The sequence below is a fragment of the Euphorbia lathyris genome, chromosome 9 (genome assembly GCF_963576675.1).
Source record: "Euphorbia lathyris chromosome 9, ddEupLath1.1, whole genome shotgun sequence".
In the NCBI taxonomy this organism is placed as follows: domain Eukaryota; kingdom Viridiplantae; phylum Streptophyta; class Magnoliopsida; order Malpighiales; family Euphorbiaceae; genus Euphorbia; species Euphorbia lathyris.
The window spans coordinates 1,417,523-1,444,649 of NC_088918.1; the positions used below are offsets into that span (position 1 = coordinate 1,417,523).

Genomic DNA, 27,127 nt, shown 5'->3' on the forward strand with positions numbered 1-27,127 from the left:
GAGCGGAGCTTGGGTATGATTAGCAGCAACTTATTTTGAAACTGCTCAATTTAAAGATAAAATGCAAAAGGTTGGTTGGTGCAGCCATATATATTGGGATTGGCATACAACTTCGTGCTACTTTGCAGAGAATTCTACTCATTTTAGTAACAACTGGGATTATAAACCAAAAGTATCATGTGAAGAAAGTCAGATTTGATGATAATGTGCACTACTACAACTGACACCGAAACAGTTGATTATAGCCACGACATTGTAGTAGTGAATCCAGAACAGCAATCCGAAGAGAAATTAGCAGTACCTGACAAGCCAAATGTCAAGTCTCATTGCTCCGACAAGAATGTGCATGAGCAGCCACAGAAGAGCATTGTGATAGGCTTAAGAGCACAAAATTAACTCATTTGATTATGAACAATTCTTGGTTGCATCAATGAACTCTCAGGCCTCAAATTTGCAACCTCAGGCTTTTTCAGGATCAATGGTAACAATAAGTTCATCTATGGATCTACTTGACTCATCGGTTCTGATGGAAAACCGGACTTTTCACCTTCATACTTCCGAATAGGTTGGCTGTAATCAAGTTAAGATTTTGGTACTTGACAGGGAGTGTTTGAAGTAGCAGGTTTTTTTGCCTTTAGCAGCAGGTTTCCTAGCAGATGCGTCTTTACAATTTTGTACTCTAAGCCTATCACAATGCTCTTTTGTGGCTGCTCATGCACATTATTGTTGGAGCAACAACGAGACTTGACTTTTGGCTTATCCAGTACTGTTACTTTCTCTTCTGCATGCTGTTGTGGATTCACTACTACAATGACGCAGCTATAATCAACTGTTTCGGTGTCATCCTTGTAGTTGAATACTTGCACATTGTCATCAAATCTGACTTTCTTCACATGATACTTGCAGACAATTCATTTTTCCTTTAATCCTTTGAATATATTTTACTATGCATTTCCCATTTTAAGTTGGGGGAAAGAGAAACGAAGTTCTTACCCAAAAACTTAGAATTGAAAACTAACACTAAAAGAGGATTCCAAAGCAACTAAACTTAAACAATAAAAGTCATATGTGCATATCCAAACATCATGATATAAGAAATGAAACTATTATTGCACATGGAAATTAGAGAAACCAAATACAAAAAATATTCTATTGAGTAAAGACTCTGTTGAGGAATAAAGGAAGCATTTTTACCAGAACCAAAATTAGATAGTTGTTAGGCATTGAGTTATAAGAAAGAGAAGAGAAGAAGAAGAGCACAAGAAAGACAAATTAGGAGTGAGATTTTGTGAAGAAGAAGAAGGGAAAAACAATTTCATTATATAAGTCACAGCAGATTCTTTGGATTTTTTAATTTTGGTAACAATTGTTACAAATTTAATTATTTTAATAATTAATTATAAAAAATGCTAAAAAGAAATTTAATAGTTGTCAAAATTTTTTAATAGAAATTTAATATTAGTTATTTTTCTATTTAATCTGTTCAAATGTGATAATTAAAATAATAATTTAATTTCCTATTTAGCTATGTTGTGATATAATTTTATTTTCTATTTAACCATTTCAAAAGATTACAATTAAAATAATAATTTAATTTTCTATTTTCCATAATAATTAGAGCTATGTTAGTAATTTTAGGAAATTTTTTATTTAATGGAAATTTTTGTTAATTATAATTGATGGAAATTTAATAAGTAAGACAAAATTGATAAAAATTTATTATTAATTACAATTTCGTCGTTCCATCTTAATTATAATTAATCAAAATTAACTTAATTTTTATCAATTACAATTCATAAAAATTAGTGGATTTTAGTTATAATATTCTATTTTCTTTAAGAAAAATAATATTCTATTTTTAAAAATAAATTTAATAGTTGTCAAATTGATTGGATGAAATTTAATAGGAATTCAATATTAGTTATTTTCCTATTTAACCATTTTAGAATATTATAATTAAAATAATGGTTTAATTTTTTATTTAGCCATTTCGATTAATTTTATTTTTTTCAAAATCCTTGAAGTACGGACAAAATTAGTTCTAGATTGGTAACTTTGGAAATTTTCTTCAAACACTAATTGATGAATATTTAATCTGATGAAAATCCTTAGTAATTACAATTCTATCACCCCATTCTAATTAAAATAATCAAAAGTGAATCAGTTGATACATATTATAGGGTTAATATACATATTTGCTCTTGTATTTGTCCGTTTTAGCACATATACCCCTATATCAAATAAACATATAAATATATTCCTATATTTTTCAAATAACACCAAAAATACCCTAATCTAACAGACTAACTAACGGCGTAACAAAGTGGACTGTTTCTTCTTTACACATATCTTTTGTCCAAAGACAAACCTAGAGGTTGTCTTCTCTGCAGATCGTAGGACCTTCAAACCCCCTCTTTCTCTCTCCATATCTCTGTTTTAAATAAAATTGATTCTGGAAACAGTGTGCACTCTTCAAGTGGCGTCGGAGATGAAGAGTATGATTAATACAGAAGCAGATTCTAGAACATTAGGAGTTTTATAAGAATCGCGAGTAGCAATAATCAAACTTATTCCACCCGTACGAAGGTAAGGATTTACCGAAGGTTTAATTTTAAAATCGAAAATCCAGATTCATCGGAATAGAGAGACCGGGCTTAGAGTGAACGCTCTTCTTACAGAAAGTCATCATGGTAAATAAAAATGGAGAAACAGAGTAAACTCGTGTATGGGGAAGGAAGAAGATGAAAAAAAGAAAAGAGAAGAGACACAGGTGAATTAATAAGGGAAGGAAGGCCAAAGATAGATAGAAAAAGGTAAAGAGGTGAAAATTGTGAGCTGGACTGATAGAGGAAACGGTGCCGGGATCTTCAATTAATTCATTTTCTCAAAATTTCTGGTATGGGATTTCAATACCACGCTGCTGGGAGTCGAACGAAACACAAACAGAAGGGCTGTGGAGGTGGAGGTAGACGTGGATGAGGGGGTGAAGGAAGAGAGAGAATGGAGAAGACATGCTACGTGGGGCGTCTAACCCTTGCACTATACTGATTGGAGATCATGGCATAAAAATCACAAAAGGTTGAAAAAACATCACTCTTATTCTTTAAACAGAAAACTCATCCAAATCTAGTGAATTCATCAATGATTATTAAAAAATAACGGTGACCAAGACAAGAAACAACTAGAGCTGGCCCCCAAACATCTAGATGTAAGTTCTCAAAAATAAATGTGCTAGAGCGACTAATAGAGGGTAAAGGGCTTCTAGCAAGCTTGCCCAATGGACAAAAAGAACAATTGCTAACTGATTTTGAAGAGGATAGATTGTTTCCTTTGAGAACTGAGCTGACTGTCTGATTCTGACAATGTCCAAGCCGTGCATGCCACCTTTCAAAAGACACCTTCTCTCCGACTAGTGCCTCCTTCAGGGTGGGTGTAAGCACATAAAGCCAATCTTTACTCGGGTCCCGTAACAGGATTTCCCCAGTTGTTTGGTCCTTCACAAGAAAATGGTTAGGCCAAAATTCAAAGAAACATGAGTTGTCACGGGTAAATTTTTGAACAGATAGTAAAGATTTGGTAAGCTTAGGGACAAGTAGGGCATCATTAATTTTCAAATTATTGATATTTGAATTTCCAAAGTGAGAAATTTGCAAACCTTGACCATTGCCAAACTGAACTGTATCATATCCTGGATATGGCTGCATTTGATGAAGTTGAGTCGGATTTGCCGTCATGTGATTAGTTGCTCCTGTGTCTGGATACCACGGCTGATTAGGACCCATGAATGGATTTGGTGGCTGTTGCCATGCCATGTGTGCTTGTGGTCTAGGATTGTAGTGTGCTCTTGAATTGTTCTTTGGTCTTTTGCACTTATTAGCCCAGTGACTTGGATCACCACAATTGTAGCACTTGCCACTTCTTCTCTTCTTTGGATTATGCTTCTTTGATTGATTTATTTCCATGGTGGACACATTGGCCTCCCGATGTGCTAATACACCATCGGGTTGAAGCAGAGTTGTCTTTCTGGTTGATTGAATCATGCCCTCAACTGTTTTCAAACTGTGCAAAATCTCTTAATAGTTTATGTTTGTACCGCGCTGAGTTACAAGATTCTGGACAGTGGAGCGATACTCTTCTCCTAAACCCTTGTAAAGAACTGACAGTAGTAGATGTCGAGGGTAAGGAGTCCCCGAGGCAGCCAGATCATCAAGGATGGACTTCACTTTTTGCATATACGCAAGTGACTGACATTCCCCCTTGCTCAAGCTCATGCAGTTCGACTCCCATCTGAAACTGCTGGCTACCTGTAATAAGCCCGTAGGCATCCTCCAAAGCTAGCCAAATATCATGTGAGTATTTGAGATAGGCAATATCAGGAAACACCTCTTCAGTGATGGAATTTAGGAGCAAAGTCCTAACCACATTTTCTACATCATCCCATTGAGAAAAAGATGGATTTATGATTAAATCCGCAGCAGATGTCACAAAACCTGTTCTAGAAATAAATTTGGGTGGGGGTGGTGTTGAACTAAGAATGTGAGAAAGAAGATGATATGTTTGAAGGGTAGATTCCATGGACATTCTCCATGCTTTGTAGTTGTGCGGGGTTAATTTGATGTTAATGTTGATGTTTGTGGGTGGTTGTCTTGGTTGTTCAACATGAGTGGAAACAGGTTCTGGATGGACAGGATTGTTTGTAGTGGTAGGGATGGAGGAGGAAATAAAATTATGTCTAACATTATTTGACGGTGCATCAACAGTATTGTGAAATGAATTTGAGAAGAAAGATGGTGAGGGATCACGGGTTAATTGAGTATTGTAACAAAACGGTGAAGTATTAGATTCAGAAATAACCCGATGTTTGTTACTGGCTTCAGCTGCCTGATACGATGCTAGGGCAGCGAGAACTGATGGAGAAAATAGAGTTGGAGGTGCCAAGGATTGTTGCGATTGAATACATGGCTGCTGAACCGGAAGTTGTTGATTCCGTGGAGGCGGAACAGCCGCCTGATATGCCGCAATTGCGACTAGCACAGCAGTGTCAGCGGCGGACGTTGTCGGTGTTGGTAGCATCGCGGTTTGTACAAACCGTTGATCCCGAGCTGCTGACGCGGATGTAATTGGCGCTGGCTGCGCAAGGACGGCAGACGCAAGGGGCGCCTGGGCAGCGGCAGCAGATGCGAAGGGTGCAGGAGCCGCGGCAGAAGGCGCGAGGGGCGCTTGTGCGGCAGACGCAAGTTGCACCGGGGCAACCAACGCGGAGGAGGTTGGCGTAGGATGCGCCTGGGCATTGGCCGCCCGTGCGCTGGCCGCCTGATAAGCTTCGAGAGCTGCGCGAACCTCCGGCGGGAAGGAATCACTGACTGTGCGCTGTGGAGGTACAGCTGCCGCGGCTGTTGGTGCGGCAAGGAAGTCGGAGTCACCATTGACAAACGGCGAGGTGAACCGCCATCCCGACGATGCGAACGATCCACCGAAGGCGTCGTTCGTGTTTTGGCCAGCCGCGGAGGTGGAAGCGCCGGTAGAGGCGATCTGTACGGCGGCGACGCCAGCGGCGGTGGCGGCTGTTGCGGCGGCAGCGGCTTTGTATTGAGAATAGGTGGGTGATTGAGGATGATCAGAGGATTCGGAGGATGCGGAAGTTGATGCTACTGATACCATGTGGAATGTGTAGTTTGATATATGGGAAGATTATGGAGATAGAGAGATAAGTAATAACACAATAAATGGTTTGAATCACCTTAGTGATTATGGCTCAGAGACCTTGTATTTATAGTGAGCCAATAGTAGTTTGTATAGGAATACAATACACAAGTATAATCGTATTAGAACTCTACCTAGATAGGGTTATAGACAAATTAAAACTCTAACTAGATAAGAATCTATTTACAGAGATAATAGGAACATTATCTCTAACAAGGAAGAGCTTAAGAGAGAACTAAAAATGGCGGAAAGTAATCGGAATCTGATGAAGAATAATGGAGAGGGGTTTTGGTGGGAATCAGATATTGAAACAATGGAGAAGGAAGAACTTGAAGGTTTTAAGAAATCGCTTGAAGAATTGAAGAAGAATGTTTTGAATCGGATTGAAGAAATTTCAATTCCTAATTCTTTGAGTGATGGATCGAGGATGATAAACGAGTTTATAATGGATGGATGGAGTTCCTATTTCTTCAGTTCATCCGACATTGGAGGTAGGTTCTAGAATATTTAATCTTAATTATAGGATATTATTCTAGTTAATTAAACTTAATTTAGTTTAATAATCTTATGTTTTGGTGCTATTATCTTATATAATTGAACTTCTTTCTAGTTTTATTTTTCTTACTTTAACAAGCGTTGTGGTTCTTTAATGTCTTCAAGTTTATAATCTGTTCTTAAATTCCATGATTAGGGTTCATATTCAAAATATTAATTGATAAATTAATGTTTAATTTGATGTAAAATTTAATGTCTTCTTAAATTCCATGATTAGGGTAAAGTTTAGTAAAATCTCAGTGTAGAGGCTGATTAGGCTAAGTTCTTAATCAAACATGTTTTGAGTAGACCTGACAATTATCGTGTTTCGTGTCAAAATCGTATTATCTCATATTTATGTTCCATATGGTTTTATATGTTATAAATGCTAGAAACATGATTTTCGTTTCAATCGTGTCATGTCAGTCAGATTGGCTCTGTAATCGTGTTTTCGTGTCAGAAATTGCCACCTCTAGTTTTGAGTATAGGTGTAATACTCCAATTCAAACCATAAAAAATATTAGGAAAGGATAAGTGGTACTAAAATAGGTTTACGGTATGGTTTTCGGAGAAGTATCAATTTAGACCCCACATACAAAATAGCACAAATATGTACTAAACGTTAAAAAATGGTACCAATTCAGGTCTCGATAACGGAATGTGAGACGTTATTCATATTACCCCGTTAAGTTCTGTCAATTGTACATGGAGAGAGGAATCAGAACTTTACGGAGTAATATGAATGACGTGTCATTTTCTGTTATCGATGCTTAAATTGATACATTTTTTAAACGTTAAGCACATATTGGCGCTATTATGTACGTGGAGCCTAAATTGATACTTCTCCATAAATTTTAAACATATTTTGGTATCTTATCCCCAGAATAAAATATAGATTTTAAGTGATTCGATGTTTGCGGTGAATTACATAAGTGTGAGTGATTATAAGTAATCAAAAGCTAAATCAATCAAAATGAAAAAGAGCAAGGACCACAAAATTATAAGTTTTTTTTTCCTTGAAAGATGGACGTCTTTTGTCTAATTAATGTTTAATTTTATGTATTATTGTTTCGCAGTCTTGATCACATGTACTTTAATGAGCATGTAGAATTTGCTCATTCACCGTTAGATTTAAGAGCTCGTTTGGTTCGCGGAATAGAGGGGAATAGAATAGTCTATTTCTAAAGAATAACTATTCCCACATTTGGTTGATTTTTTTTTATGGAATAGCTATTCTTCAATTTAAGTTAGGAATAGCCTATTCCTAATATTATATTTTTGTAATTTACAAAATTATCCTCCATTAAATCCTCAATCTTCTCTCTAATCACTTTCCCAAATCTTATAAATTTTGGTCAATCCATAATTTATATCATATAAAACGTGAAAAATGGAAAAATGACGAAAACGTTAAAAAATGTAAAAATACGAAAAATATGAAACACGAAAAATGTGAAAATGTTACAAACACGAGAATATGCAAAAAATAAAAAACATGAAAATGTGAACAAATGCGAAAAACACGAAGACGCAAAAAAAAGCAAACACACGAAAAACACAAAATAGGAATAGCGCGAAAAAGTGACAAAACACGAAATATTAAAAAACGTGAAAAATAAAAATGCGAAAATACGAAAAAATACGAAAAATTCTAAAACACAAAAATGTGACAATATGTGAAAAACATGAAAATGCGAAAAACGCAAACAAAACACGAAAACGTTAAAAACACAAAAATATGAAAAAATACGAAAAACATGGAAAAACGTGAATAACATGAAAAAGTAACAAAATACGAAAAATACAAAAACGCGAAAAAAAAACAAAAAGGGGAAAACCCGAAAAACTAAAACGTGAAAAATCGAAAAAATGCAAAATAAAACACAATAACATGACAAAACGTGAAAAATAAGAAAACGTGAACAAATGGAAAAAACAAGCAAACTTGGGAAACACGAAAAAAAAATGTTATAAACGCATTTTTCATGTTTTTAACACTTTTTCATGTTTTCGTGTTTTTCGATTTTTTCACGTTTTTCTTTTTTTTTTCACATTTTCGTGTTTTCCACTTTTTTCATGTTTTTGTGTTTTTTACGGTTTGCACATTTTTTTGTGTTTTTTCATATTTTGCATGTGTATTTTTTTTGTGTTAACACATTTATAGGTTTTCGCGTTTTCACCCTTTTCCACTTTTATCTCATTTTTTTCTTTTGTTTGTGTGTTTTTAATGTTTTTTTTGCGCTTTTACATTTTGTTTTTTTACCTCTCTTTTTTCGTGTTTTTACAATTTTTCCGTTTCATGTTCTTATTGTTTTTTAGTTTTTAATGTATTTTTCGTGTTTTTTTCGCCTTTCGTGTTTCTCATTTTTCTATTTTTTTATATATTTTTTAAAATAATATATATTAAATATTTGAATAATTTATAGTAAAAAATAAAATTTTAAAAGAAATAAGAAATTACATTTGAGGACAATATTGTCTTTTTAATAAAAAAAATTATTTATTCCATTCTACTTTATTCCACCAACCAAACATAGGTATAGTAATTCCTAAGAATTTCTATTTCATTCTTTGCTATTCTATTCCTTTGGAATAACCATTCTATTCCATTTCATTCTATTCCGCGAACCAAACGGCACCTAAGCTTATTAGAATCCTAAGGTGGAGATTCAAAGCATCCTGATGCTTAGATTTAATAAACCTAGATCTAACGGTGAATGAGCAAATTCATTTGCTCATTAAGGTGCATGTGAAAAATCCTGATTATTTCATTGTTTGATTCAATTATCTGCTCTCAATCCGCAAAAAATTCGAGCGAAAATGACGATTTAAAGTTATTTTGTATGTTTTATTTGTTTTTACCAATTATCCTCTAATGAGGTAATATGCTTCTTATTTTCATTAATCATATTTATTGTCCCGGTCCACTCTATACTTATATTTGCACCGAGAATTAATGATCAAATAGTTTTCTATTCGGAGAGAGAATAAACTCCAAAAATGATGATTTTATAAAATAAAAAAATTGGTTTAATAGTAAATAGGGTAATTAATTTATTAGTCCCTATATTTTGACAAAACATACTGTTTAGTCCCTGTATTTTCAAAAACACATGATAAAGTCCCTAACCTTTTTCTCGATCAACTGTTTAGTCCCTAACATTTTTCTCTGTGAACTGTTTAGTCCCTGCCGTTAGACTCTCATGAAGATTTTGTTAGTCAATTTGGATTTGCGTTCTTCTTTTCATCTATTTTCCTTTCCTTTAAACTCTAATGCATCTGAAATCAACTTGAGTGTTCCTCTTCTTAATTTTCTTCTTAATCGTTCAACTTCGTAAGCATTAGGTCTATTCTTTTTCTTGTTCTCCACACAAATAGCTTCTTCTTCTAAATTAGATTTCCTTTTCTAAAGTTTAAAGATAAATAGTAAAAGGTAATTTAGTCATTTCCGAAGTCATAAATGGTAAAAAAAATCTAACAAACAGACGGAAGGACTAAACAGTTCACTGAGAAAAATGTTAGGGACCATACCATGTGTTTTTGAAAATACAGAGACTAAACAGTGTGTTTTGTCAAAATATGGGGACTAATAAATTAATTACCCTAGTAAATATAATATTAACAAACTTTAATTCTTAGAATTTCCATATTATGGTTTTTAACATCGTCCGGTTTATTTAAATTCCATAACTAGGGTTGATATTGAAAATATTAATTGATAAATTAATGTTTAATGTGATGTATTTTTTTCAACCTAGTACTACTGTTTCATTATTTGATTTAATTTAATTTAGGATGCTGTATAAAAATTAGAAAAATGACACCGTTTTCAGCCCTTTGTTTGGTTTCAAATTTGCACCCAGTTTTTTATGTATATTTTCAACCTATTATTATTGTTTCATTGTTTGATTTAATTTAGTTTAGTGTCATTGCTAAAATTTAATTTAGGATGCCAAAATGACTCCGTTTTGGTTCGACTACTGAGTATAGTAAAAATTCTGAAATACATTGGCCTAAACATCTATGTATTTGTACCAAAACTTTCAACTGTATTCTGAATTCTAAACGAGTCTCTATTCTTATCCAATTGCATTTAATTACCTTCTATTTTTCAATAGAATTTGTGTCGAAAATGGGAGACACGTTCTCTGCCACGTGTCAAAGTGCTCGTTACGTGGCCAAAACAATGCCAAATAGACAAATAATTAGGAATCTTTTAAAGTTCATAAGACAATTGAAGCTTTAGGGTTATTAAATATAATTAGATAAGAATAAAGGATTATTAGTGCAATTGGAAAAAAATAAGGGTTATTTGAATGCGACTAAACAAAAATAAAGGATTTTTAAAGAACTTTTAAAAATTCAGGAGAGCGCAGTTGAGGTTCTGGTCAAATATAAAAAGCAATAGATTAAATGTTAGACTTGTCCAAAATTCAAACTTTCAATACTTTAGACATATTAGATACTTAATAAATCCAAATTTCTAATTTTTTTTTTTTGTCTGTTAGGCCTCTCTAAATCCAAATTTATAATTTTTTTTGGCATGTTAGGCATCTCTAAATCAAATTTTCTAATTTTTTTAACCTGTTAGGTCCTGCTTAAATCCAAATTAGTAATTTTTTTGGCCTGATAGATCATTTGAAATCAAAATTTTTAATTTTTTGAATTTGTTCGGCCCTTTAAATCCATTTTTTTACTTGTTAGGACTCTTAATAGAAATCTAATACTTAAAAATTGGTTTTTGACCTTTCAAATTAGAATATGCATATATATAAAAAAATTGAGCAAGTTCGATTTAGTAAAAAAAAAAAATTTTCCTTGCGAATGCACATGTAAATTCGGCCTCCAACCGGGTAATCCTTTATTCGCTACTGATTATGGTATTTTTTGTGATAAATTAGTATTTATGGTTTTAGATGTTACAAAAAAGATTTATTTAGTAAGAGTGGAGGAAAGTTTTGATACATGTGTTGAAATTGATGATGTCCTGGTGATAATTAAGTTTCTACACTTACTAATAACTCTGGAATCTTCAACTTATATATTCTGAGTAACATACTTTTGTTATTTTCCATAGGAATTTGATGTTTTGCTTGTGAATTTTGTCAAAAAAAAAAAAAAAATTTGATGTTTCAAATGAGTTTTTTTTTATTTTTGTCCAAATTGCATTTAAATCGTTAATAGATAAATAATTATGAATTTTTGAAAGTTCATGGCAATTGAGTTTTAGAATTATTTAATGGAATTAGATAAAAAAAAATAAGAAGTTACTGAATGCAATTAGAAAAAAAAAAAGTTGTTGAATGCAACTAAATAAAAATAGAGTTTCTTACCAAAAAAAAACTAAATAAAAATAGAGAATTTTTAAGAACTTTTAAAAATTGAGGAGGAGTTGAGGTTTTGGGTTAAATATAAAGGGTGTTGCTACTTACCGTTCCTATTTGGACAATTTTGTCCTTTTGGAAAAAAAAAAAACCAATTTTGGTCTAGGTGGGTGCCAGATCTGCCCAGCCAATGGGCTGAGCGGATCCAGCACCCGTCCCACCATTGGACTGGGTGGATCCAGAAGCCGCCCAGACAGGGCGGGTGGTATATCCTCCCAAGCCATTGGCTGGGCGGATGCTGGATCTACCCAGTTGTGGGACGGGTGCTGGATCTGCCTAGCCCATTGGCTGGGCAGATCTGGCACCCACCTAGACCAAAATTGGGCCTAGGCACAATCGTAGACCTTTTAGTGACGGAAAATATAAAATTCTCTAATTTTTTGTCACGAAAAATGCTAATCGTCACAAAAAAATATGCATTATGTTCATGATTTTTTTAAGAAAAAAAATATAAATTTTATTGTTTCCGACTCATAATCATCCATTTTCAGGATTCGGATTGTCGCATATCAATTATTTTCATAATTTCAATTATTATTGTTCGAGTTTTTGATTTTAGAGAAAGAATTTTTAGTTTTTTTATCAAAAATTATGAGAATGGCAAAAAAGTCCAAATGGGACGATAAGAGGTAATTTGAGACGGTATTGAGTAATTCACAATATAAAAAGCAATATATCTTTGCAAAAATATTTTTAAAACTTTTATCTCAGAAAAAATATATAATTTGCTGGTGTTAAATTGATATTTATTCTCTATAACTATTTTTTTAAAAAACTATATACAAGAATATTATTTTAAATTTTCATAAAAAAAAGAATATAATTTAAAATAAAATCTCGAGCTCTTAAACATTCGGCATAAAATGTTATTCTGAATGTGCAGAATGTAGTAATCATTTGTAATCTACGGATAAGGTGCAAAATATCCTAACATTTACTATTAGGACCAATTTTATTCCTAATATATAAAATTATGTAATTTTACATTTTTTTTTATAGAAATTGGGACGAGAAAGAACTTGGACGGGGTGAGCACCCATGTCCCAAGAACTGTCTTTTCGGCTATGGATTTTGTCATTTACACTTCACATGTGGATTATTTTATCACTCATTAATAATAGATCACAAATATATGATTAGACATAAAAAAAAATAAAAATAAGGGTTAAGGTGCAAAAATACCCCTAGAGTTTTGGATCAGGAGCAATTTTACCCCTAACGTCTAAAATGGTGCAATTTTACCCCTAATGTTTGTAGGCAAGAGCAATTTTATCCCTAACGTTGATAAATTGGATCAATTTCAGACTAAACGTTGATAAATTGGATCAATTTCAGACACTATTATAAAATAGTCATTTTTTTCTTTATTTTGCACCAATTACATATCAATTTGTTCTAAAAAAATGATATAATATTTTTTGTAATTTAATAATAAAATTGGAGATTAATATTTATAAATTCGGTGAATTTTTTGAATTTTTTTGTGTAATTTGTACAAAATACATTATATTTTTAATATTTTTTTCTTATTTTTTTCACATCCCAACATATGTTTGTGATTTGTTACTAATAGAATAACGCATGTGTGAAGTGTAGATGACAAGGTTTATGACCGAAAAGACAGTTAAGGGTAAAATTGCACCATTTTAGACGTTAAGGGTAAAATTGCTCCTGACCCAAAACGTTAGGGGTATTTTTGCACCTTAACCCAAAATATATACTGTTTTTTTTGTACGAGTTGGACAAAAAAAATTCAAATATTTCACGAAACTTATAAATATTAATCTCCAAATCTATTATTAAATCACAGAAAATATGAAATTTTTTTTTAGAACAAACCAATATGCAATTAGTGCAGAATAAGGAACAGAATATCTATGTTTTAGAATAATGTCTGGAATTGACCCAACTTGCCAACTTTAGGCGTAAAATTGATCTTGGATGCCAACTTAGGGGGTAAAATTGCACAATTTTATATGTTAGGAGTAAAATTACTCTTAACAGTAAATGTTAGGGGTATTTTTACACTTAATCCCTATAATCTAACTATAAATTTGATTAATTATTTTAATACTCAAAACTACTGTTTTTGAAAAATAAAACCACTAACCTTTGAAATTTACCTTAATCTTATTAAATAAAATAGTTTATAGTAAGTTATAAAGTTTTAACTTAATTGTACAAAAATAAAAATAGAGTTTCTCCATAGTCAAATTGAGAATCCTAGGGTTTTGTTGGATTTAATCCCTAAAATAATTAGAAACTTTTAAAATTCTAAGAAGATTTAAAATTTTGTAGTTATTGAATAAAATTGGAAACAAATATGATATTATTGAGTGTAATTGGACAAAAATAAGAGGTTATTAAATGACATTGGCTACTTTTTGTCTCTGATATCGTCTTCTTCGAGTTATCCTCCAAGCATAAGCCCCTATATGTATTACTTAGCATCCTAAGTATTAACGATCTTTCTCATTTCTAGCATTAAGCTTGTTTCTCATTTCACAGAATAATGCTCTCAAAGGAATAATAGTATGATAAACACATGAAAAATGAGGATCAAGATGCATATTGGATGTGGCTAGAGAGATCGATTACAGCCCCTCCAATAATTCCCAGAAATATCCAAGTCATTCTACAACTATGAATCACTTGACCTTAGGGATGGAAAATATGAACAAACAAGTCAATAACAAAGAATAACTAATAGTCAATTACTATATAAAAAGTGTTCAATCTAACAAATCAACGGTGAACAATCCGCATTTCTGTAACAGACAAACTATGTTCCAAATTAACAGCCACGTCACCGAATGGAAGGCTGATGCCAGAATACAGAACCTTCGCTAATTCACCTGTTATACCGTCAAAAGTTCTAATGAAATGAACACAACAAGGCCGTACACGTGTTATTCTTGGTCTTTTAACAGCTATGTTCCACAACCTAATGATACAAGACTTTCAAGGCAAAGAATTGGATCATTCATACAACAATCCATGTAATCCATGACTGAGACAGATCAAAGTGAAGTTAAATTCAGCTACTAAATAGGCAATACAGACAAGGAAAATATCTATATGTTATCATGTCTTGGGAGTAATGAATGAATTACTTTCTTCCTTTTGTACCTTAATGAAGATTAACTCAAACGAATATGAAAAACCAACTGGCAACTGCAGATTAAATGTATTTCAAACAATTAATGCTTATCAAAAAGCTGATCAATCCAACCCCAGCCAATGTGCAGCAGCTGATGAATCCAAATACTGGGTATAATCAGCAGCTTGGGTACAATTTAAAGATAAATGAAAAGGGTTGGTTGGTGCAGAACAAGTGTCAAACGAACTAGGGGATTTTGGGAGCAAATAGGGGCAATTTTGGAGCAGCAGCCATTTTGGGATTTTGGCATACAACTTGGTGCCACTTTGCACATAATTCTACTCATTTTAGTAACATCTTCTACCAACTGGGATTACCTTTCAATATATTTTACTATGCTACCTTAACATCACAATCACATTTCCCATTTTCATATTCAAACAACATAAATGCAAATCAATTACTTCAATTAGTAATTCAATACTAAAAATGTTGTCCAAACATAACAAAGGACGCATAAATTGGAAAACATGATTCATTCTCAGGTGTGTAACTGTCAAGTATTAGAGACCTCCAACAAGGGATATATATATAGTTCATTGCATTACTTAGGAGCATGGAAATGATTAGTATGTAGAAGCGTTTTTAAAGTTGTTTCTGTAATCTAAATCAGCACTTGACAAAAACTTTACATGCTCTATTTTAGCAAAACTACAATCTCTTTCACCTCGGCAGCATCCATGGATTCAAATTCATTCATGTTTTGATCCAGCAGTAGCATAATCATGTGATTACGGTGTACCTGTCCTAGCACGCTTTCTCTTACCTTCGAATAGCAATCCATCCCGGTACTGGCGTTGAGTGTTGAAAGAAGCAGGGGTAAGCAAGGAGGCAGCTCTGCTGCATAATGCTTTTCGATTTTCGAGCTCAGTAATGCGACTAAATCTAGCTGCATCTATGTCTTGCTTTCTTTCAATAAGCCTCTCTATAATCTCTGCATAACACAAGAAAATCAGTGAAACCAACTATCAAAGAAAAAAGATGCAGCAGATAAAATTAAACCAAATTATAAATTATAATTAACCAAGAGATGCATATTACAACTATAATACCAGAGCTACTAGATGGGGAATCCATAGTTAGAAAATAATACCGGGAATCTTATCTGTGAAATCTAGGAGCCGACATATATTAGGAGCATTTCTCTGAGAAGCAACAGCCAGAACAAGTTTTAAGATCTCCTCCCCTCCAAAATGGTGCACCAGTTTATATGCAGCCAAAAACATTAGAAAAGCCCAAATTTCGGTTAACTTCTCAGTTCCCGAGCTTAAATTTGCTTTCCAGGAAACAACCAGCTTTGCAGCTTGGGCTTTCACTGCAGGACTTATTGTTGGTGAGACTTCAATCAGCCTCTCCATTAATAGAATCTTAGTCTTCACACTTGTATCTAGTCCGGCACCACAATTTTTGCTACAATGGGAATATGAATCTTGCATCACACACAAAACAAACATTGCCGGGTCTGCAGATGACTTAAGAGCAGCTAAAACTTCATTGGGCAACGAATCATTGTCGCACATGTCATCTGTTAGTATCGACGGAAAAGTCTTTTCATCAATGCTAGTACTAGACTGAGAATTTGCAGTGCAAGAATTATCTGGTTGATGTGCTTCCAGATGAAAATCAACTGTCGCATGGAGAAAGAATACATTAATCAGAACTAATTTCATAAGAATTTTCAAGTATGATACCATTAATAGCAATTATGAGTTCTAACATTTCTCACACAAAGCATCTATATGTTGAAAATGTCCTACCAAGTTTTAGAAACTAAGCCTATATTAAAGGGCTTCTATACAAAGTTAGGGATCATGAGCGAAAAACAACTTACAAGGTTCGAACTTCTTGAGACATGCTTCAAACTGTTTCTCTTTCATTTCAAGTTTCCTTGAGCGTTCTTCCAAAGTAGTTTTGAGTGAATCAAAGTGCTTCTCCCTTTCTTCGTGGTCTTTACGTAATCCACAAATCGTTCTTTGCATTGAATCATATTCTGCCTCTTTTGAAATAAGGTCATTGCAGCATTCCTTCAAGGATATTTTCACCAATTCAAGGTTCTTCTTTTTTGACTCGAGCTCCGTGGAGCATTCTTTCAAGGATATTTTTACCAGATCAAGGTTCTCCTTCATAGGTTCAAGCTGCTCACTTCTCTCTGTGATGGACATTTGAATTGATTTCAGAAACTTTTCCTTCAATGCAAGTTCTTCATTTCGCTCTCTAATGGATTCTCGAATAGCATTGAATTCCCTCACTTTCAATTCAAGATCTTTACAGTATGTTCTCATTGTTGCTTTGAGTGAATTGAAATCTTCTTCTTTTGATCTAAGTTTTCCAGTAAGCCATTTTATGCGCTTTTCGATAGAAACTAAATTCTTCTTTTTCCATCCAAATTTTGATGAGAGCTTAGTAATAGACTTGTCAAGAAACTCCACCTCTGTCTGTTTCTTTTTCAGCTCTGCAGAACACTTGTTGATAGCCTTATATATTGCATCTTGGTGCTTCTCTTTAGATTGAAGCTCTTCAGAAACTGAATCGAGATGTTTCAGTTTCAATTTGAGCACTTCGGAGCAATTATTCATGTCATATTGCTTCCGTTTAGCAAGTACTTCAGTGCTTAATCCCTGCAGTGTTTCCAACTGCTTCTGCTTCAACTCAAGCTCAATATTGCAATCACATATGCAACTCTTTACCATAGCCAAACCCTTCTGTTTCAGCTCAAGTTCTTCATTGCAATTTGCAGCATAAGTTTTCACCTTTTCGACTTCCTTCTCTATCACTTCAAGCTCCTTTTGCGCTGATTCTAACTGCTTCGTTTTCACAGCAAGGTCTTGGCAACACTTTTCATGTTTTCCTTTCACGCAAAGCAATTTCATATCTTCTGAATTGAGCTGCCCAGTACGTTCTTCTATAGACTTGACAACTGTACTCAATTGGTTCTTTTTAATGGTGAGAACCTTATAGTGTACTTGAAGTGACTCCTTCACCGACTCCAATTGCTTATTTTTGATAGAAAGGTTCTTGCAAGACTCCTCAAATTTCACCTTTACCAAACCCAAATTCTCCTCATGTGATTTGAATTCCTCATTTTGTTGTTCTATCGACTTCTCAATTGTACCCAATTGCATTTTTTTCATAGCAAGCTCATTATGCATGGAGTCCAGTTCTTCCCTTTTCAAATTAAGCATTACATCAATTTCTTTTAGAGCCACATACAATTGTCTTTGTTTTGAATTAAGGTTCAAAGAGAAGTCCTCAATCCACTTTCCAAGATCAGAAATATGTTTATTTTTCGATTGAAAACCATCAAACCTTGTCTTCCGTATGCTTTCTTGCTTTAACTCAACCGGTTTTATATGGTCAGCAATTTTCTCCATTAGAACAAAAACCTATGAAACAACAAGCAATTTTATCATGAGTTTCAAGCATACAAATCCTCTAGAGGAAACCCAGTATCATAAAAACAAGTGCAAAATCATACCTATACAACAAAAAACAACAAGAAAATCAAGCAGAATTAGAACTAGACCATTGTGGCATAATGCTCTCTCTAAATGAAACAATAAGCACCATGAATTTAGAACCTGGTATCCATCTCTACAACAAACCCCATAAAAAAAATTAAAGAAAAGTGTACCTTTATTAGGAATCCAAGAAAGAAAAAGTGTTGCCTTTGCTTCAAAGTCTCCTTGACTCAGAATGGTAATGAAGTTTGTGGAAACCCTAGCAGATGAAGAAGAAGAAGAATAGTAGAAGAATGACAACTTAGGAGTGGGTTTTGGTGAAGAAGAAGGAAACCGAAATATGGCAATGGCAATAACAAAATTAATGGATTGTTTCCATTTTACTACATTAAATCCCTTTAATTAAATTATTTTAATATTTAATTATGAAGGAAGATCATAAGAAATGTTTTTTAGTCAAAAGTTAATTGGAATGTAATATTAGTTATCTTCCTATTTAGCCATTAAAAGATTACAAAATAATGATTTAATTTTCTATTTAGCTTATTTACCTAAAAATTTCCTATTTAGCTATTATGGTATAATTTTATTTCCTTCCAAGTACTATCAAAATTAGTGCTAGATTAATAATTTTAGGAATTTTTTAATTCAACTCTAATTGATGAAAATTAGGAGTGGGTTTTCCTTAACAATGAATAGTTTCAAATTTAATTATTTTAATATTTCATTATAAAGGAAGATAAAAAGAAATTTAATAGCTGTCAATTTTTAGTAGGAATTTAAAATTAGTTATTTTCCTATTTAATCATTTTAAATATTACAATTAAAATAATAATTTAATTTCCTATTTAGCTATTTTGATATAATTTTATTTTCTTCCAAAATTCTTGAAGTAATATTAAATTTAGGAGAAATTAAAGCAATATTAACTTTAAGAATTTTGAATTATTTTGAATAATATTTAATCTTTTTTTTTTTTGAAAAATTTGGCCCATATTTTAGTAAAAAGTTAATTTGAGTGTACTATTAGTTATCTACCTATCTAATCATTATAAATATTACAATTAAAACAATGATTTAATTTTTGCATAATAATCTCAGTCCTTTCACGTTGTCCAAAAACTACAACTGACATTTAACTACCCTCTCAACGTACTTATTTGGAATAAATTACCTCTTAAATACCACTTGGCCGCACATGATTGGAACTCCAAAATGTTATAATTAACATCTTGCTATCACGTACTGCCATATGGCATTTCAACAGTTATTTGTCTCGTATAAGTAAGTTAAAAAGGTTAGTTGTAGCATTTTGAAGTTCAAATGATCCGTTGCAGTTTCCGAACAACTTGGGAGTTGGGGATGTATTAGACCATTTAATTTCCGATTTAGCCATTGTGGTATAATTTTATTTTCTTCCAAAATTCTTGAAGTACGGTCAAAATCAATGCTAAATTAGTAACTTTAGAATTTATTTATTTTTGTTCAACTCTAATTGATAAGAATTTAATCTGTAAGATTAAAAAATTGATGAAAATTATTATTAATTACAATTTCATTGTTTCATCTTAATTACAATCAATCAAAATTGATTTAATTCTTTTATCAATTACAATTCCATAAAAATTAGAGGATCTTAGTTATAATATTCCATTTTTAAAAAGAAATACAAAAAGAAATTTAATAGTTGTCTATTGATTAGGAATTCAATATTAGTTACTTTCCTAATTAGCCATTTCGAAATATTACTATTAAACAATGATTTAATTTCCTATTTAGTAATTGCGATATAATTTTATTTCCTTCCAAAATTCTTCAAGTACCATATTAGTGCTAGATTAATCATTTTAGTGATTTTTTTATTCAACTCTAATTAATGAATTTTTTTGTTAATTACAATTGATGGGAATTTAATCGTAAGACCAAAATTGATAAAAATCATTATTAATTTCAATTACATCATCCCATCTTAATTACAATCAACCAAAATCGATTTAATTTTTTATCAATTACAATTCCATAAAAATTAGTGGATCTTAGTTGTAATCTTCTACTTTTAAAAAGAAATACCAAAAGAAATTTAATAGTTGTCAAATTGATTGGACATAATTTAATAGGAATTAAATATTAGTTATTTTCCTATTTAGCCATTTCAGAATATTACAATTAAAACTATACTTAGTCATTTCAATAAATTTTATTTCTTTTTAAAGTTCTTGAAGTACCGACGAAATTTGTATCAGATTAGTAACTTTGGAGATTTCTTTTTTAAGATAAAGTTGATATATAGATCTGAAATCAAAGCGTTACACAGAAAAGGAGGCGGCTCCTGCAGCCAAACTCCGAGATCAGACATAGAGCCTACAACACAGACTAACACATGTGCAGTAGTATCCCCTGACATTACAGTTAACTAAATCTTTTAATAAAGATTTACGGTCATCAATAATAAAGCCTGGAGTGGAAAAATTAGGGGTATTAGATAATAACCCTTGTACCACGAGCTGGGAATCAATTTCAACCAAAATGTCACTCCAGCGATGATCCTTAATCCAGCTCAGTACCTTTCGGCATGCCAGAGCTTCGGCAAGTAGAGCGTCCTAGCTGCACTGTAGAATTCCGTTGCAACAGGCCACAAAATAACCACTTTCATCCTGAGCAATCCAACCGAATCCCACAAGAATCCTATCAACAAACAGAGCAGCATCAAAATTTATCTTGATTTTGCCTATCGGCGGAGGCAGTCATTGTGAAGAACAGAAATGACCAGATGCCATAGATTTTTGACATAAAAGACGGGCCTGCTGCCACCGGGATTTCAGAGTCGTCGTGTTACTAAAGAGCACCGATGCCGGGGAGAACACTTGGTTCCACGTCCAGTTATTGCGATTGCCAGATCAACCAACATAGCATCATCGTTTCTTCCATGGTGCAGCGGTTGTCGGATTGACACACTACTTCCCAAAATTGTTTAAAGCAAAGGACTGTGGCGCTAATATCCCCGATTCTGGAAAAATTCCACACCGTCCTGGCCTTCTCACATCAAACCAAAGCATGGAGAACGTCTTCAGAGTCTGCATTACACCAATTACAACAGGCCTGAATTGGAACTCTTAGGAGGTTAAGTTCCTTTCTTGTAGGCAGACAATCTGCATAAGCTCTCCACAGGAGAAACGTACCTTCAGTGGAAGCGCAAGATTCCAAATAGAACTCCATGCCACATTCAGGACAGCTGCAACATCAGTAGAGGGGCACAAATTTAGACGATAACCACTCTTCACACTATATACCCCAGACTTTCCATAATACTAGTACCAGGAGTCTGATGTGATCTATCGAGGAAAGGGAATGGCTTGAATCAATGTGCGATCTCTTTCATTAAACAGATCAGCCAAGATATCTTCATCCCACTTCCCAGTATGTGTACACCGAAGACCTGCTACCACGGTCTCAACCATATCGCCCACCATCTCAGATTCAACAAGTGGATTAGCCGCTGGCAGCCACGGGTCGCCCCACACCTGAGTACTCATTCCGTTTCTGATGGCTCGACAAGCACCTTGAGCTACCAAATCCCGACCGCGAGTATACTTCGCCACACAAAACTTAGGATGTCTTTGAGCGATGCTTCAAGAAAGGTTGTATTAGGGCAATAGCGTGCTTTATAAACCTTTGCCATAAGAGAATCTGGATTTGTTAATAGTCTCGAGCCTTGTTTTGCAAGAAGAGCCAGGTTGAAGTGATGTAACTTCCTAAACCCCATTTCACCAAACTTTTTTGGAATACAGAGACGGTCCCAAGATCGCCAGTGAATTCCCTTCTTTCAAGTTCCTTCACTGCCCATACAAAAGGAATTCATCGTACATTCAAGCTCGTCACATGTCGACTGGGGAATAAGAAACAGACTTATAGCATAAGCCGGAAGTGATTGCAACACTGACTTAATCAGAACCTCTTTCCCTGCTCGCGACAGGAACCATACCTTCCACCCTCTGAATCGTTTAGTTACGGCTTCCGTTAAGTAGTTGAAAATTTATGTTCTACTCCACCCCACAATACACGGCAAACCAAGGTATTTTTCAGGAACAGCGACATATGGGACCCCCAAATTGTAGCTTAGCTCTTGAATCAGATTTGGACTACAACTCCCGCTGAAAAAGATGGATGGTTTTGTGAGGTTTACCTTCTGAATAATCAGGCAATGATTTAAACAAGACACAATATGGAATATCAAAATCAAGAGATGAAGAAGGTAAATGATTAATGACATATACAACAGTTTCAAACGCAAATGACCAAAATGAGGGTGGTAAATGCGCATGATTAAGCATAGTCAAACCAGTTTCCACAATTTGTCTATGTTTACGTTCTGCACAACCATTTTGTTCAGGGGTGTGTGGACAGAAACATCTTTCTGAGACAAATAAGTAGTCAAAGCACGATACTCCCCTACCAAAAAAAAAAAAGATTCAAACATTTTAATTGGAACCCAATCGGATTGAAAGATTTAAACTGGAACCCCGTAATATTTTTCCACAATCGTTCGAAACTTTGTGAAAACATTGAACACATCTGGCTTCTTCTTCAGCATATAAATCCATGTATATTTGATATAATGATAAAAAAAAATACCACATAATACGAATAGCCATCAAAAGATTGAATTCTAATTGGTCTCATACATCCGAACAAATCAATTTTAACGGTTGAGTAGCAACAAAAGATGAAAGAGTAAAAGACAATTTGTGACTTTTGCTAATTGAACAAGCCTCACAAAGAGAGGTGGTTTTATTATCAGAAGAAACAATAACATTAGAGTTTAATAAATTTCGAACTACTGGAACAGTTGCATGACCAAACGAGCATGGTAAGTAGATAAAGCAGCTAAATGTATTTGAACTGGTATTGGAGAAAAAATTGGTAGGTAGTAGAGCCATCTTTACTTTGTCCCTTGAAGATGGTTTCCTTCGTTGCCAAATCCTTAATAACAAAATAGTCAGAAAAGAATTCAACAGAGATATTGTTAAAAGCAGTTAAAGAAACTTAAATGAACCCACCGAGTGAATAGAGAGTTTAGAACTGTTACCAATTATGACTTCTTCAGGACCTAATACTCCGAGTGGAGATTGAGATTTTCCAGATTCGATGTCAGATGATATGTAGCTCCTACATCCATAATCCATGACTATTGGGGAGGGTTCTGATTGGCGGCAAGATTAGACTCCGGATTCTGAATGCTTCGATTTGGTTGATAATAAGTAGGTGAAGAGCAACTATGAGAGATGTGCCATTTTCCTTTGCAACTGTAGCATGTCAATGTGCGAGAAACTGATGGAGCAAACTTCGTACCCTGATTTCCATATTGTTGTTGAGTCGATATAGCGTATCCATAGTTGCCATAGCCGAAATTTCCATTCCATGACTGATTGCGATGTTGTCCTTGTTGTCGTCCTCCTTTGCCTGTCCGTCCACGGCCACGACCTCGTGGCGAAAACGCTCTGCCAGCTGCATACTGAACAAATGGTGCGACAAGAGAGATTTATGTTTTGGCCTCCTTATTAATCTGGACTTCCTCACTCAAAAGTAACCTATACACCTCGTTATAAGTAATTGAAAGCATTCGAGCTTCAAAGGCTCTCACAAACGAACGGTAACTAGGCCCGAGACCTGACAGAATACAATCTACGAAGTCATCAGAGGATATTGGTGGTCCTAAAGTAACCAGTTGATTGAAATATAATCGACTGGACTTGCCTGTCCAATTGTTGCCATACTGCAAACGCATCACAATCCGAGGAAGGGGATTTGGTTCCATCGACATGGTTGTATAACCGACAACCTCGCAGAGTTAATTCTAGTTGAAAACTAGTAGATGTAAGCTTGACGGACAAACAGTGAGAGAGATTTGGCATAGCACCAAGGCCGACGGATATAGTTGAAGCCATCGAAGCAGTTGAATTTGATGAAGTCGAGGAAGAAGACGAGTTGGAACTAGTCGCAAGGATTTCTTTTTTTGTTTTGGTGTTTAAACCTTAAAAGGCACTAATAGCATATAATAAATAACAACTGTGTTATTATTAACTTAAATCAATCGTGAATTACAAGGATCTCTATTTATAGTTTGTAAATAGGGTAAATAATTTATTAGTCCCCTAGTTTTTACCCAACACACTGTTTAGTCCTCCTATTTTGAAAAACACATTATAAGGCCCCTAGCTTTTGCCAATATTAACCATTTGGTCCTTTTCTCTAGTTTTTTTAGACTTGTAATCGTTATATTTTAGTAGCATAAACAGATATATATAAAATAACAAAGTAACATGGTCAACTTGTATTGTACCGTGGCAGTCATAAAACCGAGATATGTTCGGTTAAAAATCTAAAAAAATAGATAAAAAGACCATAAAGTTAATATTGGCAAAAGATAGGGACCTTAAAATGTGTTCTTCAAAATAGGGGGACTAAACAGTGTGTTAGGTAAAAACTAGGAGACTAATAAATTATTTACCCTAGTAAATATAAACCTAATTGATATACATACACAACACAGTCTCCTGACTGTGTTTACATTATCAGTCTCGAACAGGGAACTGGTGTATTCTCAACAATTGTCATGTTTATAATCGTGTTATGTTTGCTTGTGTATTCCAAGATAATCAAGCAAAACTGGTTATTTTAAGCGGGTTATCTCTTCAAATTGTGTTATCGTATTTTGAACTAGTATTCATGTTAATTTCAGTAGTGGAAAGTCAACAGAATGCCTTTAAGAGATATAACACCTCTAGTTGATGGTTTTGTACGTGTAATATGTTAAGAAATATTACCAAATTGAAATTTTAAGACTAACTTGCTTCTGAGTTTTAGTTTCTGCCACAAACTATGGCTGAAGCACTCTGACACGATATTGAACAGGAAACCAACAGCACACTGAAAAGGCACAAAGAGATGGTAATGACATGTTTTCGATATGATTTCAAGATGGCCATTTCTAAATAATCTTTTCTTCTAGCAGATTACTTCCCTAGGAAGATGGAACTGAATAAAAGATGGCGGGACTCAACTTCTCATTAAACTGTAAAATAAACACAGACAGACAGACGGACAGAGATTGTGACGTATAATCATATCAACTACCACTAAAGCATTTTTACAAATATTTCATTTAAAAAAGGGTAAAGAGAATATGCACCTGAAACGAAATCCATGACAAACTTTGATTTCCCAACCCTTCCAAGCTGCAAATTGTTTCCTTTCCATTGTCCTAGTCAAGAAATTACTGATCAACAACCATAATTTCCTCATCATCTTATTCCTTTGAAAGTGTTGGAATTTATATATATATACCTCGAATTTCAGCTGGAAATTTTTCACTGATCTTTGAATTTTAAGACCAGCTCTGCCCCAACCTCTGTAGTCTAGTTTATAACGCCTTGAAATTCCTCTTCCATAAACCAAACAACAAAATCAGAATTGAAGTTGTGCAGACAACTATCAAATTCTTTATACACAATCAGAAATCAACATTTAACCTTAAGATGACAGCAAGTAATGGTAAATACAACATACAGAGCAACAAAGACAGCTTTACATACCTATATAAAGAGAGCTTTGCGCCGTTTCTTCCCGAATGGCCCCACTCAGTGTTACCTAATGCATCAATGTCAAAATTAGCTGACAATCAGAATGTCTTTAAAATAGATTGGATCCCATCCCAGTTGTTACATGCTCAATTTAGTTCCTAATGGAGCAAGTCATTTGTATAAACATGACTTTGCCCTGTACCCGGTTTAAACCTGCCGTGACCCGATTTAAAACAAATATTACCAAAAGAAAGGCCAATAATTAATAATTAATTCCTCAATCATCTAGCCTTTTCCATTCATTTTTATCCCTATATGACATGCATTTTCTCCTTTAATATCAGAAACTAATATATGCACTTCAAACTAGAAAGTAATTAATGAAAATAGAATCTAATTACCCATTAAAAATAGCAACAATAGCACGATCTTCTAATACAATAACCAATTTTTCCAACACTCTTGCATTCTTCAACAGATACTCAAGAGGTCAATAATTTTAACAATCTTCAAATGTAATGCCAAAGTGAAAACATTTCCAGTTGAATTCAAGTAGTTCATAAACATTCAAGTCTGGAAAATCTTCATGCGGAGGACACTTGAGATAGAGGTTATTAGCCCCAAGAAGTTGAATATAATGGCATTGCCGCGACAATCTTTTAATCTCATAATTTTGGTTTATTAGCTCATTAAACTATATTCTTAACAAGTTATATATATAGCATTTCATTTTAAGTTTTAACATTATATTTCTTATTTGTAGACAACATGAAAATTGAGAAAATCATGAAATGTTAAGACTTGCAAAGTTGGTCACTATTGTCTATACACATTGCAACAAACACCATAATGCTTGGATTAAATGTGAAGTGAAGACTGATTCCAACAAAACTTACGTACCTCAGTGAGCCGCAAAGCTATAACCAATTTCTCAAGCTCGATGAACTGTGAAGAGCATGCACAATTCCAGGAAGGTGCTCAACAAAATTAGGACCGCCATCAAAATTAAAACATTTGTTGTTTACTGATGGAAAAGATATACGTCTCAAACTCCAAAGTTGGTAGACTCTTCAAGCATAATGAAAATGAAAATTCAGAAATGGTAACATACTTCTATTTAAAATTTGAATTAGCTGAGAAATAAAAAAATTTGCTTAGAACTTTTTTTTAAGAGTTACCTTGATAAAACATCACCCAACATTTAGCTCGTGAAGTTGCTCAAGAATCATCCTCCCCAAACTTTCACCATACAATTCTTATTCTGCAGAACAATCAAAATCAAGAGTGACACAGATTGATGACAAAAGA

At 33.8% G+C, this 27,127-nt stretch overlaps 1 protein-coding gene across 1 annotated transcript; it reads right to left on the reverse strand.

Moving 5' to 3' along the window:
- Positions 1-15,171: 15,171 nt before the first annotated feature.
- On the reverse strand, positions 15,172-25,692 carry LOC136205885 (uncharacterized). Its single transcript, XM_065996726.1, has 5 exons — positions 25,584-25,692; positions 25,429-25,500; positions 16,613-18,164; positions 15,875-16,408; positions 15,172-15,715 (listed from the first exon to the last, which is right to left on the reverse strand). Exons 3-5 carry the CDS (start codon positions 18,150-18,152, stop codon positions 15,513-15,515), a joined length of 2,277 nt encoding a protein of 758 aa, XP_065852798.1. The 5' UTR covers positions 18,153-18,164; positions 25,429-25,500; positions 25,584-25,692; the 3' UTR covers positions 15,172-15,512.
- Positions 25,693-27,127: the final 1,435 nt, after the last annotated feature.

What these genes read in the sequence shown, in the direction of transcription:
- LOC136205885 (XM_065996726.1), bottom strand. Translation starts at nt 18,152, where the DNA reads ATGGAGAAAATTGCTGACCATATAAAACCGGTTGAGTTAAAGCAAGAA. An exon ending in TCTCAAGAAGTTCGAACCTT is followed by an intron (nt 16,409 to 16,612) that starts GTAAGTTGTTTT and finishes TCCATGCGACAG; the next exon opens with TTGATTTTCATCTGGAAGCA. An exon ending in TTTCACAGATAAGATTCCCG is followed by an intron (nt 15,716 to 15,874) that starts GTATTATTTTCT and finishes TGTGTTATGCAG; the next exon opens with AGATTATAGAGAGGCTTATT.